This window comes from Rosa rugosa, chromosome 2, assembly GCF_958449725.1.
Source record: "Rosa rugosa chromosome 2, drRosRugo1.1, whole genome shotgun sequence".
NCBI classification, from domain to species: Eukaryota; Viridiplantae; Streptophyta; class Magnoliopsida; order Rosales; family Rosaceae; genus Rosa; species Rosa rugosa.
The window spans coordinates 30,237,040-30,255,154 of record NC_084821.1 but is presented as its reverse complement, the minus strand read 5'-3'; the positions used below and the strand labels follow the sequence as shown (position 1 = coordinate 30,255,154).

Below are 18,115 nucleotides of genomic sequence, written 5' to 3'. Positions count from 1 at the left end.
TCATTTTTAGTAAGTTTCTATTTTTCAAATTAGGTAAGTTTCTATTTTTCATACTAGTTTCTATTTTCAGGACCTCCGAGCTCAAAAGTGGAAATGAACGCGCAAATGGAAAGAGGAGCTTGCTGATACGCTTTAAGCAAGCGCATAATTTAACCCTGAAATGTCATTAGTAGTATAAGTAAGTAGGGATCGTTCTATTCCGGGGATTGAGGGTACACCTGTCATTGTCAAACAATTAAACAATTAAAATTAAAACAAAGTATAATATCTACACATATGCACATTATTTACGAATTAGGGGGGTATTTTTGATTTTGGTTTTCTTCGAAAATTAAACTAAGTTAACAAAACAATTAAAATGCTAAAACATAAAAATACAAATGGAATGCAAGAACAAAGATCAAAATCGAAACATATGATTAAAATTAATTCAAGTTCATCATTGTTCATCATAGTCATGCAAGAGGAATTGATCATGTGAAACGTTCAAAGCAAACAATTTCCCATATTTTACTTTCAACGCTAATTAATCTAAGTGAAAGCACATAGACTAATCCTATCAAACATGCATTCAAGCCCTAGAAAGCTAGTCAATCATACATGTCTAACGCATTAAGCATCTAGAAAGGCTATCAATTCAAATGTGCAACTTAGTATGAAAAAGTCCACCTAATTGCAATCTTCTTTGATTAAATTCGGTTTTTGTACAAAACCTTTACTACTTATTGATTCAAGAACACAAAACCAAAAAGTTGATTCATGTTCTTAAATTCGTAGCACCAATTATATAAAAACCCTAGGTGTTTGCAACCACATAAGATTAAAATACAAAAGTTATCTATCATGCAAATTTAATCAAACACTCACACATAAGCAACCATAAATCGCAAAACATGAATCTGAAAATTAACAATTAATCATAGAATTTCAGAATTCGAAAATTGTTCAAACACATGTGTCAACTAGGGCATAACCAACGAAAATTACAAAGCAAAGGTTACAAGGAGAATCGGATTACACCAAGAGATGGAGATGGGATGAATGGTCTCTTGAATTTCGAAAGCAATCTTCAAGGATGGTGATGGATGATGTGCACGGCTTGTCCTCTTCTTCCTTGGCCTTGCTTGAACTTCGTGGTTGCCCTAGAGGATGGAGAAGAACACGGCTAAGCTAGAGAGAGTTTTCTGATTTTTTTTTCTAAAGTTGTAAAACACAATGGAAGGGGCCCCTTGACGTTGAGAAGAAGGGAGACTATATAGGGAACGGCAACTTGGTCTCCAAGGCCGTGCAAAACCCTAGAGAAACTCACGGCAACAATGTCTAACTCCACATAATTTCCTCCAATAGAATCTTGCCAAGTAAGCCCTATGACATGTATCAACCAATCACATAATTTTCTAGAATATTTCCCTTGATTTTCTTGCCGAAATACCATGATAATATTCTGATTTTATCTCTTGAAATTCGGCAACAACTCCTTTAGAGAATATAGGAATGTATCTAGACTTCCTTTGAGAGCTCTTTGTGTTCAACACATATTCTCTTCCCTTAAAAGTCTCCCAATAAAATCTCCACGAAATCTTCTTATTATTTTCTGATTTTCACGGCAAGACTCCTTCTTTCTCTCTTGCTTTGGACGGCAAACCTTTCTAGGGTTTCTTCCATGCGTCACAAACCCTAGTGTCATGGGCTTAGGTGGGCCTTGGTCCATTTTGCCGAAAACCCACTTCATTCTTGAGAGTTCTTGGGCCACGTTGCTTCATCTTCAAGTCTTCATATTTTCCAACGCAAAACACTTCATTTCTTTCATTTCTTTTCATAGTTGCGTTGGAAACTTCATTGGTAAGCTCTCCTCAAGTTCGCAGGGTTTCCTGGTTGCACTAGGAAAGCTTGTTTCTTCATTTCTGCTCAAATGTGTGGTCCAATGTTCTTCATTTTTGTTCCCCTTGACGTTCGCAAGCTCCTCTTTCCATTCGTGTGTTCATTTCCACTTTTTAGCTTGGAGGTCCTGAAAATAGAAACTAGTAAGAAAAATAGAAACTTTCCTAATTTGAAAAATAGAAACTTACCAAAAATGAAAAATAGAAAGTTACTAAAAATGAAAAATAGAAACTTGCCAGAAATGAGAAATGAAAACTACAAGAATAGAAACTTTCTAAAAATGGAAAATAGAAACTAAGAAAAATGGAAACTTTCTACAAATAGGAACTTTCCCAATCAAAGAATGAAAACTTTCCTAAACAGAGTTTTACTAAGGAAATGACGCAAGAAATGTAAGGAAATGCAGTTAAAACGTCGCATTAAAATGCTCCTATCAAATTCCCCCACACTTAGCTTTTGCTAGTCCCTTAGCAAAATCAAACAAAGTCACACACTAAGACTCAACGAAAATTAAAGACTCAAACAAACAAAGACTCTATTGCCCTTCAACTATTTGTCTCAGCAATCTCTTACTTTCACAACACCAAGATTAGCACTTCACCAAGAATCAATGTTTAGGCATTCGAGAGTTAATTAAAACACATAATTCACATATACACAAGTAGGACTTGGTTGGAACAATGGTGAAGGTTTCTGTTAAGCATGCTTCAAACAAGTTTGATTCAATTCCTCACAAGGTATATTCACTCTTTCTTCTCTCAGATCATGACAATGCTTAAAAGCTTATACACTCAAGTATATGTGAAAGATAGCAAGTATATCACATAATGCAAGAAACGAAAGCACAAGTATAATTTTCTTTAAAGATCTCATGAAGGATATCAACTACTTGCACGAATGGACTGCCATAGGTTCAACTCTTGTAACTCATCTCCACATCAAGGGTTGTCCCATCTTAAGGATCAAGAAGGTCTTCTCAAGGTTTGTAATGGGGCCATGGCTCAAGGTTTAAAGAAACGAAGGGTAAGGAATTTAACAAAGTGTCCTAAAAACCTAGTAGAGCTCATATGAATGTAGAGATCTCGAAAAATCCACCAAGGCATTTCAAAAACGTCACTTCCCCATATAGGTCACATAAAAGGGCCAAATGTCTTCATGTTGGGCCCAATCTTCAATGTAAACTTCCCTTGACTCTAGTGAAATGGACAAAGGCCAAATTTTTCTGTAGTGGGCCTTCAATTTAAAGTAAACTCCGAAATCACTAAGTGTGGGGGACTAAAATCCATAGATATTTCTTTCTTTTCTTTTCTAGCCGTGTACATTTTTCTTTTCTTTTCATTTTCTCGGCTTTTTCATACATTTTTCGTTCATGGACAAGTTTACCCCCACACTTGAACCTTCACCTCTTCTTATTCTTCAATATTGACGTCAAATCTTCAAGTAAAATCTCAATTTAGCTCCACTAAGTCCTTAGGACAAAGGGTAGGGTTATAGCTATACTAAGGCTTAGGTTAAAGATTTTAAGGGTGATGAAAGAAAAGGCTTAACGTAGGCTCAAAGGGGTTTATCTAGGGGAGTCCCACGACGGGCACAATTAGGGACACAGGTTCATTTGGCAATGGTGGTAATTCCTAGGGTGCCTCTATCCTTTCCAGAATCAGGGCCATGTATTGATATAACGTCTCAACAAGCACAAGAGCGAATTCTAGCATTCTCTAGTCCATCAAACTTAATCTATGGCAAGTAGTCAATCAAGATGAAAGAATAATGAGATCATCAAAACATCGCCAAGAAATTAAGAATATATATATATATTTTTTTTTTTTTTTTTCACTCCAAGAAAAAGGAACATGGTTCAATTATCTCACATGGGTTTATATGAATCAAAACTCATCTTAACATGCTCATATTCTGTACCAAAGTTTCGAAATCCATATCCACTACAAGGCATATATTTTTCATATATCTCAATTAACCAAAGAATACCATTTTAAGTCATCTCAATTTTTGTGATCCTCTTTTAGTCATGATTTCAGAGATATAGAATCATCCTAGACAGTTGAAAGGGCATCCTAAGACTCAAAACAAAAATAAAAGCAACGAAATTTTTATTTTTATGACATTTTTTCGATTTTTTTTTGTATTTTTCAATATATATGACTCAAAATAATAAAAGACAAAATATAAATCCCTTCCCCCACACTTAAATATTGCATTGTCCTCAATGTAATTAATCATAAGCATGCAATGAAACACTTAAGCATATAGGGATGAAATTTACGAAAATAAAGTTCAAAGACAAACAAAAAGCTACAAAAATAAAGAAGTAGGGAAGAAGACGAAAATCTGCGTTGAAGGCTCCTCCACAGCTACTTCTGAATTGGGTTGCCTCCCAAGCAGCGCTTAATGTTTATAGTCTTTCAGCCTAGACTTGGTTTCCTCTCGTCCTCAGTTGGGTGGGCCTTCAGAGCCTCCTTTGGGGTTTGGAATTGTGTTGCTCGGAAGCCTACCAGTTTCATGAAACTTGGTCATGAAGTCCACCACTTGTCCCATCTGCTTTTTGAGTTCAGCAATGTCCTTGGTGTGGGTCTGTTGTCCTTGCATCAAAGTCTGTGTGGCACTAGTCAATGCCTGAGTGGAATTAGTCAATGCCTCAATTGTCTTATCATAGTGGGAATTTGAATTCCCTGAGTTGTGTTGAGGAGGCATGTAAGGCCTTTGAAAAGAAGGTCCTTGAGGACGTTGGAAACTCCCACCAAGAGGATTCTGAACATTCTCATTGTTGGTCCACTTGAAGTTGGGGTGATCCCTCCATCCAGGGTTATAGGTATTCGAATATGGATCATACCTTGGACGTTGGAGACCCCCTTGGTTCCCTTGATAGCCTCCTATGGCATTCACAGACTCCCAACCACCATTCTCACTTAGTTGAGGACATTGATCCGTAGGATGTCCTTGGGTAAAGCATACCCTACAAGCAGAAGATCCTCCATGGCCTTGAGTAGTCGCTACCTTGTTCACAAGAAGGGTGAGTTTGCTCAATTGATCCGCAATGGCAGGACTGGTGCTCACCTCATTGACCCTACGAGTGGTCTGTCTCACACCCTCATACTGTTGAGTGTTGAGGGCACGATTTTCAATAAGTTCTTTCCCAGCAGCAGGTGACTTATCCACAAAAGCTCCTCCAGCTGCAGCATCAAGCATTTGCCTTTCCAAAGGTAGGAGTCCTTCATAAAAGCAAGTAAGGAGGGTCTCATCCTTCATCTGATGTTGAGGACATTGCGCAAGTAAGGAATTGAACCTCTCAAAATAGGCAGAATAGGACTCATCTGGGGCTTGTTCAATTCCACTGAGCTTCTTCCTAAGTGTGATGACCTTTGAAGCTGGGAAGTATTTTTCCAAGAAGGCCTTCCTCATTGTTTCCCAAGAGGTGATACGTCCAGCAGGAATCTCATATAGCCAATCTTTGGCTCTGTCAGCTAAGGAAAATGGAAATGCCTTCATCTTCAGAATGTTCTCATCTGCTCCTTGTGGTTTCATGTTAGAACACACAACCTGGAATGCCCTAAGGTGCTTGTGGGCGTCCTCCATAGGAAGTCCATGGAAAATAGGGAGTTGGTGCAATAGTCCACTCTTCAGTTCAAACTCTGCTTGTCTTCCTGCTGCAGGGGCAGGGTACACAATGCCTGTAGGGGGTCCTCCCTCAACTGTTGCTGTAGATAGTTCCCTAATGGATGCCATTCTCTCTTCTTGAACTTCTTCAGGTGGTGGTGTAAGTGGTGGTGAAGGTGAAAGAGGGGAAGTAATTTGTGGTGATGGTAAGTTAGGCGAAATCAAAGGTGATGGTGAAAGTGGTTGAGATGGAGTTGGTGTAGGTGATGTGGATTCCTCTGAAGGATCTAAGATTCTTTTCCCTTGCTCGTTGAATGTATATGGCTTGAATTGCAAGGGAGAAGGTCTTCTGTACTCAAGTTGTGGAGGATTCTTCAAACGAGCAAGTCTTTCTTCAATCTCTCGTATGGTAGGGAGTTTAGAGGACTCGGACATTCATGGAATTCCTGAACAACATTAAGATATACAAAAGTGAGTAACTTACGAAAACAAACAAAATACAAGTTAATATTTTCATACAAAAACGTCACTATTCACAATGCAACAAAAGAGACTTACATTTTGTACAAGTAAGAGAAGTAAAAACAAAACACTTTACACGTGAAGGGTATGTACAAGTATTTTATTACTATTTTTTTTTTTAGAACTTATAAACATCGTTAATAACTCAATTGATTCCAAGTTGTAAGTCGAGCCCAATAGAAACCACTACTATTGGTGAGCTACGATATAGGGATAGTCGCCTAGACATAAGTCTCTTTCCGTGGTTTCAGAAGGCCAGATAGCCAGATTAAGAGGTAAGTGAGAGGGAGGACTCATTTTGGTGATACTACGGAGGCTACTCCCTCATTGAGGTTTACGCCCCTATTGGCTACTTCCACATTGTGGTTTACGCACAGTCTATAGTATCTCTGAGATCCAATTTGAACCCATCACCCAGGGTCTCAACCTAAGACACCATCTGTAATGCCCCTTACTCAGTTTGGAAAGTACTCATGTGTTAGACTGTTCTCCTAATGCTAATAAAGGCCGCCCTCAACCTCATAAAACCTTAGAAAGGTACCAATGAAGGGTTAAGGCCAATATTAACAAAAGGGCCCTTGTCTACTCATACGATTTTACACACTTATAACAATCAAATAATTAACAACATTTATAAATCAATTTTTTTTACTTTTTCTTTCTTTTCCTTTACAAGTATATTAGACAAATTACACACAAAACTTTCACACAAAACACATGTACAAAACGTCACTATTCACAACTATTTTATTTTTTTTTATTTTTATTTTTTTCTGATTTTTTTTTTTTTTTTTTTTTTTTTTTTTTTTTTTTTTTTTTTCTTTTATTTACAATTATTTTCAACACTTAGGTACGGGAACAGGGAATCTCGTTGTGCAATGGGGCTGAAACAGCTACCCTTCCAAGATTATGTTTAATCCAATATACCTTAAGTGCCACAACAATTTCTTACATTTTCTTTTTGCTATAAATACTATTGATATCGAATTTAATTCCAAGCGGTAAATCAAGTGGACGTGCGGCCCAAGTATAATCGTCTAGACACAAAGTCCCTCCTACATCCGTTGGGCAACCTTACTGAAATGGCCAGGTAGGGGAGGGCGAACACAAGAGGTAGGATCCATTTTGGCATAGGCTACTCCCTCATTGAGGTTTACGCCCATTTGTAGCACTTCTGAATCCAGAACCCGTTATGAACGTTGTCCCCTTCCTAGACACCATCTCACATAGGATATTCTTACTAGGATGTAAAAGGTCCTAAGTGTGTTAGACAGTTCAATGAATGTTAATAAAGGCCGCCCTCAACCTTAAGGGACCTGAACTAGGTACCAATAAGGGGTTTAGGCCATTATTAATAAACACGACTTCACCTATTCCTTCTTTAATTTACAACTCACAATTAAACTAGTATTCAACAATAAAAATAACAACCTAAGTAATTAATTAACTAATTTTCGAGACTTACAAAATAATTAACAAGTAATATTTTTTTTTTTTTTTTTTTTTTCTTTTTTTTTTTCGGTCAAAATATAAACAAAACAATTTAACAAAATAACAAATGATTTTTCAATCCCCGGCAACGGCGCCAAAAATTGATACGCTTTAAGCAAGCGCATAATTTAACCCTGAAATGTCATTAGTAGTATAAGTAAGTAGGGATCGTTCTATTCCGGGGATTGAGGGTACACCTGTCATTGTCAAACAATTAAACAATTAAAATTAAAACAAAGTATAATATCTACACATATGCACATTATTTACGAATTAGGGGGGTATTTTTGATTTTGGTTTTCTTCGAAAATTAAACTAAGTTAACAAAACAATTAAAATGCTAAAACATAAAAATACAAATGGAATGCAAGAACAAAGATCAAAATCGAAACATATGATTAAAATTAATTCAAGTTCATCATTGTTCATCATAGTCATGCAAGAGGAATTGATCATGTGAAACGTTCAAAGCAAACAATTTCCCATATTTTACTTTCAACGCTAATTAATCTAAGTGAAAGCACATAGACTAATCCTATCAAACATGCATTCAAGCCCTAGAAAGCTAGTCAATCATACATGTCTAACGCATTAAGCATCTAGAAAGGCTATCAATTCAAATGTGCAACTTAGTATGAAAAAGTCCACCTAATTGCAATCTTCTTTGATTAAATTCGGTTTTTGTACAAAACCTTTACTACTTATTGATTCAAGAACACAAAACCAAAAAGTTGATTCATGTTCTTAAATTCGTAGCACCAATTATATAAAAACCCTAGGTGTTTGCAACCACATAAGATTAAAATACAAAAGTTATCTATCATGCAAATTTAATCAAACACTCACACATAAGCAACCATAAATCGCAAAACATGAATCTGAAAATTAACAATTAATCATAGAATTTCAGAATTCGAAAATTGTTCAAACACATGTGTCAACTAGGGCATAACCAACGAAAATTACAAAGCAAAGGTTACAAGGAGAATCGGATTACACCAAGAGATGGAGATGGGATGAATGGTCTCTTGAATTTCGAAAGCAATCTTCAAGGATGGTGATGGATGATGTGCACGGCTTGTCCTCTTCTTCCTTGGCCTTGCTTGAACTTCGTGGTTGCCCTAGAGGATGGAGAAGAACACGGCTAAGCTAGAGAGAGTTTTCTGATTTTTTTTTCTAAAGTTGTAAAACACAATGGAAGGGGCCCCTTGACGTTGAGAAGAGGGGAGACTATATAGGGAACGGCAACTTGGTCTCCAAGGCCGTGCAAAACCCTAGAGAAACTCACGGCAACAATGTCTAACTCCACATAATTTCCTCCAATAGAATCTTGCCAAGTAAGCCCTATGACATGTATCAACCAATCACATAATTTTCTAGAATATTTCCCTTGATTTTCTTGCCGAAATACCATGATAATATTCTGATTTTATCTCTTGAAATTCGGCAACAACTCCTTTAGAGAATATAGGAATGTATCTAGACTTCCTTTGAGAGCTCTTTGTGTTCAACACATATTCTCTTCCCTTAAAAGTCTCCCAATAAAATCTCCACGAAATCTTCTTATTATTTTCTGATTTTCACGGCAAGACTCCTTCTTTCTCTCTTGCTTTGGACGGCAAACCTTTCTAGGGTTTCTTCCATGCGTCACAAACCCTAGTGTCATGGGCTTAGGTGGGCCTTGGTCCATTTTGCCGAAAACCCACTTCATTCTTGAGAGTTCTTGGGCCACGTTGCTTCATCTTCAAGTCTTCATATTTTCCAACGCAAAACACTTCATTTCTTTCATTTCTTTTCATAGTTGCGTTGGAAACTTCATTGGTAAGCTCTCCTCAAGTTCGCAGGGTTTCCTGGTTGCACTAGGAAAGCTTGTTTCTTCATTTCTGCTCAAATGTGTGGTCCAATGTTCTTCATTTTTGTTCCCCTTGACGTTCGCAAGCTCCTCTTTCCATTCGTGTGTTCATTTCCACTTTTTAGCTTGGAGGTCCTGAAAATAGAAACTAGTAAGAAAAATAGAAACTTTCCTAATTTGAAAAATAGAAACTTACCAAAAATGAAAAATAGAAAGTTACTAAAAATGAAAAATAGAAACTTGCCAGAAATGAGAAATGAAAACTACAAGAATAGAAACTTTCTAAAAATGGAAAATAGAAACTAAGAAAAATGGAAACTTTCTACAAATAGGAACTTTCCCAATCAAAGAATGAAAACTTTCCTAAACAGAGTTTTACTAAGGAAATGACGCAAGAAATGTAAGGAAATGCAGTTAAAACGTCGCATTAAAATGCTCCTATCACTTGCGAACATCAAGACGAACAAATATGAGAGAAAACGGCCCACACATTTGAGCAGAAATGAAGAAACAAGCTTTCCTAGTGCAACCAGGAAACCCTGCGAAATGGAGGAGAGCTTACCAATGAAGTTTCCAACGCAACTATGAAAAGAAATGAAAGAAATGAAGTGTTTTGCGTTGGAAAATAAGAAGGCTTGAAGATGAAGCAACGAGGCCCAAGAACTCTATGGATTTTCGGCAAAATGGATCAAGGCCCACCAAAGCCCATGACATTAGGGTTTGTGACGCAAAACCCTAACCTTAAAGATGTTTGCCGTCCAAAGCAATGAGAGAAACAAGGAAGAGGCGTGGAAAATCAGAATATTAAAGAGAAATTCGGTAGAGATTTTTGAGGGAGAAATAAAAGGAAGGAGAATATATGTTGAACTCGAAAATCTCTCAAAAGAAGTCTAGATACATTCCTTGAAACCCTAAAGGAAGTTTGGCCGAATTGGAAGTGCAAAATCAGAAAATATCTCAAGGAATTTCGGCAAGTTTATTTAGGGAGATATTCTAGAAAATTATGTGATTGGTTGAACCATGTCATAGGGCTTATGTGGCAAGCTTACATTGGAGGAAGATATGTGGATTAAACAAGTCATTGCCGTGAGAAACCCTAGAGAATTGCACGGCTTGGAGACCAAGTTTGCCGTCCCCTATATAGTCTCTCTTCTTCTCAACGTCAAGGGTTCCTCTCTCCATACAATTTACAACTTAGAAAAAAATCAGAAAACTCTCTAGCCTAGCCGTGCTCCTCTCCATCCTCTAGGGCAACCACGAAGTGCAAGCAAGGCCAAGGAAGAAGAAGACAAGCCGTGAACACCATCCATCCTCCACCTTGAAGATTGCTTTCGAAATTCAAGAGACCACATCATCACTTCATTCATCTCACCTTCATCACGGTGTAATCCGATTCTCCTTGTAACTTTGCTTTGTATTTTCGTTGGTTTTGCCCTAGTTGACACACATGTTTGAACAAGTGTTGATTTCTGAAATTTTGTGATTAATTGTTAATTTTCAGATTCATATATTGCGATTTATGGTTGCTTTTGTGTGAGTGTTTGATTAAATTTGCATGATAGAAATCTTTTGTATGATAATCTTGAATGGTTCGAAACATTTAGGGTTTTTATGTGAATGTTGCTACGAATTTGAGAACATGAATCAACTTTTTGGTTTTGTGTTCTTGAATCGAATAAGTAGTAAAGGTTTTGTACAAAAACCGAATTTAATCAAAGAAGATTGCAATTAGGTGGACTTTTTCATACTAAGTTGCACATTTGAGTTGATAGCCTTTCTAGGTGCTTATTGCGTTAAACATGTATGATTGACTAGCTTTCTAGGGCTTGAATGCATGTTTGATAGGATTAGTCTATGTGCTTTCACTTAGATTAATTAGCATTGAAAGTAAAATATGGGGAATTGTTTGCTTTTAACGTTTCACATGATCAACTCCTCTTGCATGAGTATGATGAACAATGATGAACGTGAATCAATTTTAATCATGAGTTTCGACTTTGATCTTTGTTCTTGCATTCCATTTGTATTTTTATGTTTTTGCATTTTAATTATTTAGTTAACTTAGTATTTATTTTCGGAAATAGAAAACCAAAAACAAAATCCCCCCTTATTTTCGTAAATATGTATATACTTGTGAATATCTTTGTGATTATTATACTTTGTTTTAAATTTTGATTGTTTAATTGTTTGACAATGACAGGTGTACCCTCAATCCCCGGAATAGAACGATCCCTATTTACTTTATACTACTAATGACATTTCAGGGTTAAATTATGTGCTTGCTTTGAGCGTATCAATTTTTGGCGCCGTTGCCGGGGATTGAAAAATCATTTGTCACTTTGTGAATATATTGTGTGTTTATAATGTGACCGAAAAAAAAAAAAAAAAAAAAAAAAATTTACTTGTTAATTATTTTGTAATTGTCGAAATTTAGTTTATTTATTTAGGTTGTTATTTTTATTGTTGAACACAAGTTTAATTGTTAGTTGTAAATTAAAGAAGAAATAGGTGAAGTCGTGTTTATTAATATTGGCCTAAACCCCTTCTTGGTACCTAGTTCAGGTCCCTTAAGGTTGAGGGCGGCCTTTATTAACATTCATTGAACTGTCTTCACACTTAGGACCTTTTATATTCAAGTAAGTATAGCCTATGTGAGATGGTGTCTAGGAAGGGGACAACGTTCATAACGGGTTCTGGATTCAGAAGTGCTTACAAATGGGCGTAAACCTCAATGAGGGAGTAGCCTATGCCAAAATGGATCCTACCTCTTGTGTTCGCCCTCCCCTACCTGGCCATTTCAGTAAGGTTGCCCAAAGGATGTAGGAGGGACTTAGTGTCTAGACGACTATACTTGGGCCGCACGTCCACTTGATTTACCGCTTGGAATTAGATTTGATATCAATAATATTTATGACAAAAGAAAATGTAAGAAATTGTTGTGACACTTAAGGTATATTGGATTAAACATAATCTCGGAAAGGAAGCTGTTACAGCCCATTGGACTCTGAGATTCCCTGTTCCCGTACCTAAGTGTTGAAAATAATTTTAAAAATAAAAGAAGAAAAAGAGAAAAGAAAACGAAAAAAAAAAAAAAAAAGTTGTTGTAAATAGTGACGTTTTGTATATGTGTTTTGTGTGAAAGTTTTGTGTCTAATTATACTTGTAAAGAAATAGAATTAAACATAAAGAAAAATGGAGTTATAAATTTTGTTAATTACTTAATTGTTGTGAGTGTGTAAAATCGTATGAGTAGACAAGGGCCCTTTTGTTAATATTGGCCTTAACCCTTCATTCGTACCTTTCTAAGGTCGTATGAGGTTGAGGGCGGCCTTTATTAGCACTTGGAGAACAGTTTAACACATGAGTAATTTCCAAGCTGAGTAAGGGGCATTACAGATGGTGTCTTAGGTTGAGACCCTGGGTGATGGGTTCAAATTGGATCTCAGAGATACTACAGACTGTGCGTAAACCACAATGTGGAAGTAGCCGATAGGGGCGTAAACCTCAATGAGGGAGTAGCCTCCGTAGTATCACCAAAATGAGTCCTCCCTCTCACTTACCTCTTAATCTGGCTATCTGGCCTTCTGAAACAAAGGAAAGTGACTTATGTCTAAGCGACTATCCCTATATCGTAGCTCACCAATAGTAGTGGTTTCTATTGGGCTCGACTTACAACTTGGAATCAATTGAGTTATTAACTTTGATTATGACATTTCCATGACAAAAATAAAATACTTGTACATAACCTTCACGTGTAAATTGGTTTGTTTTATACTTCTCTTACTTGTACAAACTTTGTAAGTCTCTTTTGTTTTATTGTGAATAGTGACGTTTTTGTATGAAAATATTAACTTGTATTTTGTTTATTTTCGTAAGTTACTCACTTTTGTACATCTTAATGTTGTTCAGGAATTCCATGAATGTCCGAGTCCTCTAAAATCCCTACCAAACAAGAGATTGAAGAAAGGCTCGCTCGTTTGAAAAATCGTCCTACACTTGAGTACAGAAGACCTTCCTCCTTGCAATTCAAAGAGTACAAGTTTAACGAGCAAGGGAAGAGAATCTATTCTTCTGAGGAATCTACATCACCTACACCTACTCCATCTCCTCCTTCACGTTCACCTTCACCTGTGGTTTCGTCTAACTCTACACCACCACCTTCACCACCACCTGAAGAAGTTCAAGAAGAGAGAATGGCATCCATTAGGGAATTATCCACAGCAACAGTCGAGGGAGGACCCCCTATAGGCATTGTGTACCCTGCCCCTGCAGCAGGAAGACAAGCAGAGTTTGAACTAAAGAGTGGACTATTGCATCAACTCCCTATGTTCCATGGGCTTCCTATGGAGGACGCCCACAAGCATCTTAGAGCATTCCAGGTTGTGTGTTCTAACATGCAACCACAAGGAGCTGATGAAAATATTCTGAAGATGAAGGCATTCCCATTCTCCTTAGCTGACAGAGCCAAAGATTGGCTATATGAGATTCCTGCTGGACGTATCACCTCTTGGGACACAATGAGGAAGGCCTTCTTGGAAAAATACTTCCCAGCTTCAAAGGTCATCGCACTCAGGAAGAAGCTCAGTGGAATTGAACAAGCCCCAGATGAGTCTTATGCTGCCTACTATGAGAGGTTCAATTCCTTACTTGCCCAATGTCCTCAACATCAGATGAAGGATGAGACCCTACTTACATGCTTTTATGAGGGACTCTTACCCTTAGAGAGGCAAATGCTTGATGCTGCAGCTGGAGGAGCTTTTGTGGACAAGTCACCTGCAGCTGGAAAGGAACTTATTGAGAATCGTGCCCTCAACAATCAACAATATGAGGGTATAGGGCACTCCATTCGAAAGGTGCATGAAGTGGGCAGGAATAATGCCATTGAGGATCAACTGAACAAGCTCACTCTCCTAATGAACCAAGTCGTCACTTCTAAGGGAATTGGTGCACCAATAGCTTGTGGGGTATGCTCTATGCAAGGGCATGTTACAGATCAGTGCCCTCAACTCAATGAGAATGGAGGATGGGAATCCGCAAATGCTATTGGAGGATTTCAAGGTGGATATCAGGGAGGACCTCAACGTCCTAAGTATAATCCTTATTCCAATACCTACAACCCTGGATGGAGGGACCATCCCAACTTCAAGTGGACCAACAATGAAAACACTCAGAATCCTCTTGGTGGGAACTTCCAACGTCCTCAAGGGCCTTCATTTCAAGGATCATCTTTTCAAAGGCCTTACATGCCTCCTCCTCCACAGAACTCTGGGAATTCCAATTCTCATTATGATAAGGCATTGGAAGCCTTGACTAGCTCTACACAAGCCTTGACAAACTCCACTCAGGCTTTGATCCAAGGACAACAGACCCATACTAAGGACATTGCAGAACTCAAGAAGAAGATGGGCCAAGTTGTGGACTTCATGAGCAAGATTCATGAGAATGGGAAGCTCCCTAGTGTCACAATACCTAATCCTAAGGGTAATGTGGAGAATGCATCAGTTGTGACTACAAGGAGTGGAAGGCCATTTGTGGATCAACCCAAGCCACCCAAAAAGGCCCAAGTGAGCATAGAGATTGAGGAAGACCATGAACCCACAAAGTTGGGTATTGAAAAGGACCCTGCAACGTCCAAGGAAGAAATCAAGGCGTCCTCACCACTAAAGGCAAAACCGGAAATTCAAGGTACTAATTCTAACTTATCAAATTCGGTTATTGCTAACCCTTCTTCTTCTTGCATGCCCTTTCCACGCAGGTTTGCCAAATCAAAGAAGGATGAAAGTGACCAAGCTATCTTGGAAACTTTCAAGAAGGTGCAAGTAAACTTACCCCTCCTGGAGGCCATCAAACAAGTCCCTAAGTACGCCAAGTTCCTTAAAGAGCTTTGCACTACTAGGAGAGTAAACCGTGAAAAGGGGGTGGTAAAGGTAAGTGAGAACGTTTCTGCCTTGATTCAGAGGAAGATTCCTCCAAAGTGTAAGGATCCTGGAAGCTTTACTATTCCATGTACTATCGGTAACTCCAGATTTAAGAATGCCATGCTAGATCTAGGTGCATCTGTTAATGTTATGCCCTATTCTGTTTATGAAACCCTAGGTCTAGGGGAACTTAAATCTGATAATGTTATCATTCAGTTAGCTGACAGATCCAATGCCTACCCTAGAGGTTTGTTAGAGGATGTGCTTGTGCAGGTTAACCATCTTATCTTCCCAGCTGATTTTTATGTGTTGGAAATGGAGGACTCCCCTGTGAGTTCCACTCCTTTGCTTTTGGGACGTCCTTTCTTAAGGACAGCTAGGACGAAGATAGATGTGTATGCAGGCTCTCTCACCATGGAGTTTGATGGTGACGTTATTGGCTTCAACATTTTTGAAGCCATGAGGTATCCTCTTGACATAAATGATTGTTATTCTATTGACATTTTGGATGACCTTGCCCAGAAAATGTTTGAGGCCATGAATGAGGATACCCTAGCCACAACACTCGAACAAGGAGTAGGGTACACAAAAGGTGGTGCCATTGTCTCAGAGGAGGAATTGAAGGACACTTGTGAAGGAACGATCATTGAAAACGTCTCATTCCTTGAAGCTTCACCCTATGTAGGTAAGTCTACTTCACCCTTGTCCATTCAGTTATCTGCTAATAAGACTTTACCTTCAGTGGTTCAGGCACCAGAACTTGAACTTAAACCTCTACCAAACCACTTGAAGTATGTCTACTTAGGAGACAAGGAGACTTTACCAGTGATTGTGTCCTCCTCTCTTACTTTGTCTCAAGAGGAGAGATTGGTGGAGATGTTGAAGCAACACAAGACCGCCATAGGATGGACGTTGGCGGATATCAAGGGAATAAGCCCTACTACTTGCGTCCATAGAATACTTCTTGAGGAGGGGACAAAACCCACTAGAGAGGCTCAACGTCGTCTCAACCCTCCTATGATGGAAGTTGTGAAGAAGGAGGTCATCAAGCTCCTTGATTGTGGGGTGATCTACCCTATTTCAGACTCCAAGTGGGTCTCTCCAGTTCAGGTTGTGCCCAAGAAATCTGGGGTAACTGTGGTGAAAAATGCTGAGAACGAACTGGTGCCCCAAAGGACAGTCACAGGCCACAGAGTTTGCATTGATTATAGGAAGCTCAACGCAACAACAAGGAAAGATCACTTTCCTCTTCCATTCATTGATCAGATGCTTGAGCGTTTGGCTGGCCATGACTACTACTGCTTCCTGGATGGCTACTCAGGATACAATCAGATTGCCATAGCCAATGAAGACCAAGAGAAGACAACCTTCACTTGCCCCTTTGGGATATTTGCCTATCGACGTATGCCCTTTGGACTTTGCAACGCCCCAGGTACCTTTCAGAGGTGTATGGTAAGTATTTTTTCAGATTATATTGAGAAAATCATAGAGGTATTCATGGATGACTTTTCAGTTTTTGGAAAGAATTTTGATGATTGTCTTAATAATCTGGAAATAATTCTAAAACGTTGCATGGAAACTAACCTTGTACTTAATTGGGAGAAATGCCATTTTATGGTTAAACAAGGAATAGTTCTAGGACATATTGTTTCTGCTAGGGGAATAGAGGTTGATAAGGCCAAGGTGGATATTGTGCGTTACTTACCCTCTCCCACTTCTGTGAGAGAGATTCGTTCTTTCCTTGGCCATGCAGGTTTTTATAGGAGGTTTATCAAGGACTTCTCCAAGATTTCGAGACCTCTATGCCAACTACTCCAGAAGGATGTACCGTTTCACTTTGACAAGGAATGTCAAGATGCTTTTGACAAGCTTAAGGAGTTGTTGACGTCAGCCCCCATCATGCTACCTCCAGATTGGTCCTTGCCCTTTGAGTTGATGTGTGATGCCTCTGACTATGCAGTTGGAGCTGTTTTGGGGCAAAGGAAGGACAAACGACCCTATGCCATCTACTACGCCTCAAGGACTCTGAATGATGCACAAATGAATTACTCTACCACAGAGAAAGAGCTCCTTGCAGTTGTCTTTGCCCTTGAAAAGTTTCGTTCCTACTTACTTGGTACCAAGGTGATTATTTATACTGACCATGCAGCTTTGAAGTACTTGATGACCAAGAAGGAGGCGAAACCAAGGCTTATCAGATGGGTCCTACTCTTACAAGAGTTTGACGTTGAAATCAAGGACAAGAAGGGTAGTGAAAACGTGGTAGCTGACCACTTGAGTCGTTTGGTGCATGCAGAAGACCCTCTCCCTCTGGTGGAGACGTTTCCAGATGAGCAGCTCTTTGGACTTCAGGTAAGTGAACCATGGTATGCGGATATTGTGAACTATATTGTTTCTAGGAAGATTCCTGATACCATGTCACATGCTCATAGAGATAGGCTTAAGAAAACTGTTAAGCAATATGTTTGGGATGAACCTTATTTGTGGAAATATTGCTCTGATCAACTGATTAGGAGATGTGTGCCTGAACATGAACATAATGCCATACTTTCTTTTTGCCATTCTAAAGCATGTGGGGGTCACTTCGGGTCTAAGAAAACTGCATTTAAGGTATTGGAATCTGGGTTCTTTTGGCCAACGTTATTTAAGGATGCACATGCTTATTGTTTGACTTGTGATAGATGCCAAAGAACAGGAAATTTAAGCTCTAGAGATCAAATGCCATTGTCTAATATCATAACTGTTGAAATATTTGATGTCTGGGGTATAGATTTCATGGGCCCTTTCCCTTCATCTTTTGGGTGTTTATATATTCTGCTTGCAGTGGACTATGTTTCCA

General features: G+C 38.6%; 1 protein-coding gene across 1 annotated transcript in view; it reads left to right on the top strand.

Moving 5' to 3' along the window:
• The window catches only part of LOC133730624 (uncharacterized), a gene marked incomplete at its 3' end in the record, with an annotated part of 116,821 nt that extends 99,358 nt beyond the window's left edge, over window positions 1-17,463 (top strand). The window contains exon 6 of the mRNA XM_062158178.1: window positions 16,584-17,463. Within this exon, the coding sequence (XP_062014162.1) occupies window positions 16,584-17,463 (880 nt within the window). The remainder of the gene's footprint in view (window positions 1-16,583) is intronic.
• Between the last annotated feature and the right edge of the window lie 652 nt (window positions 17,464-18,115).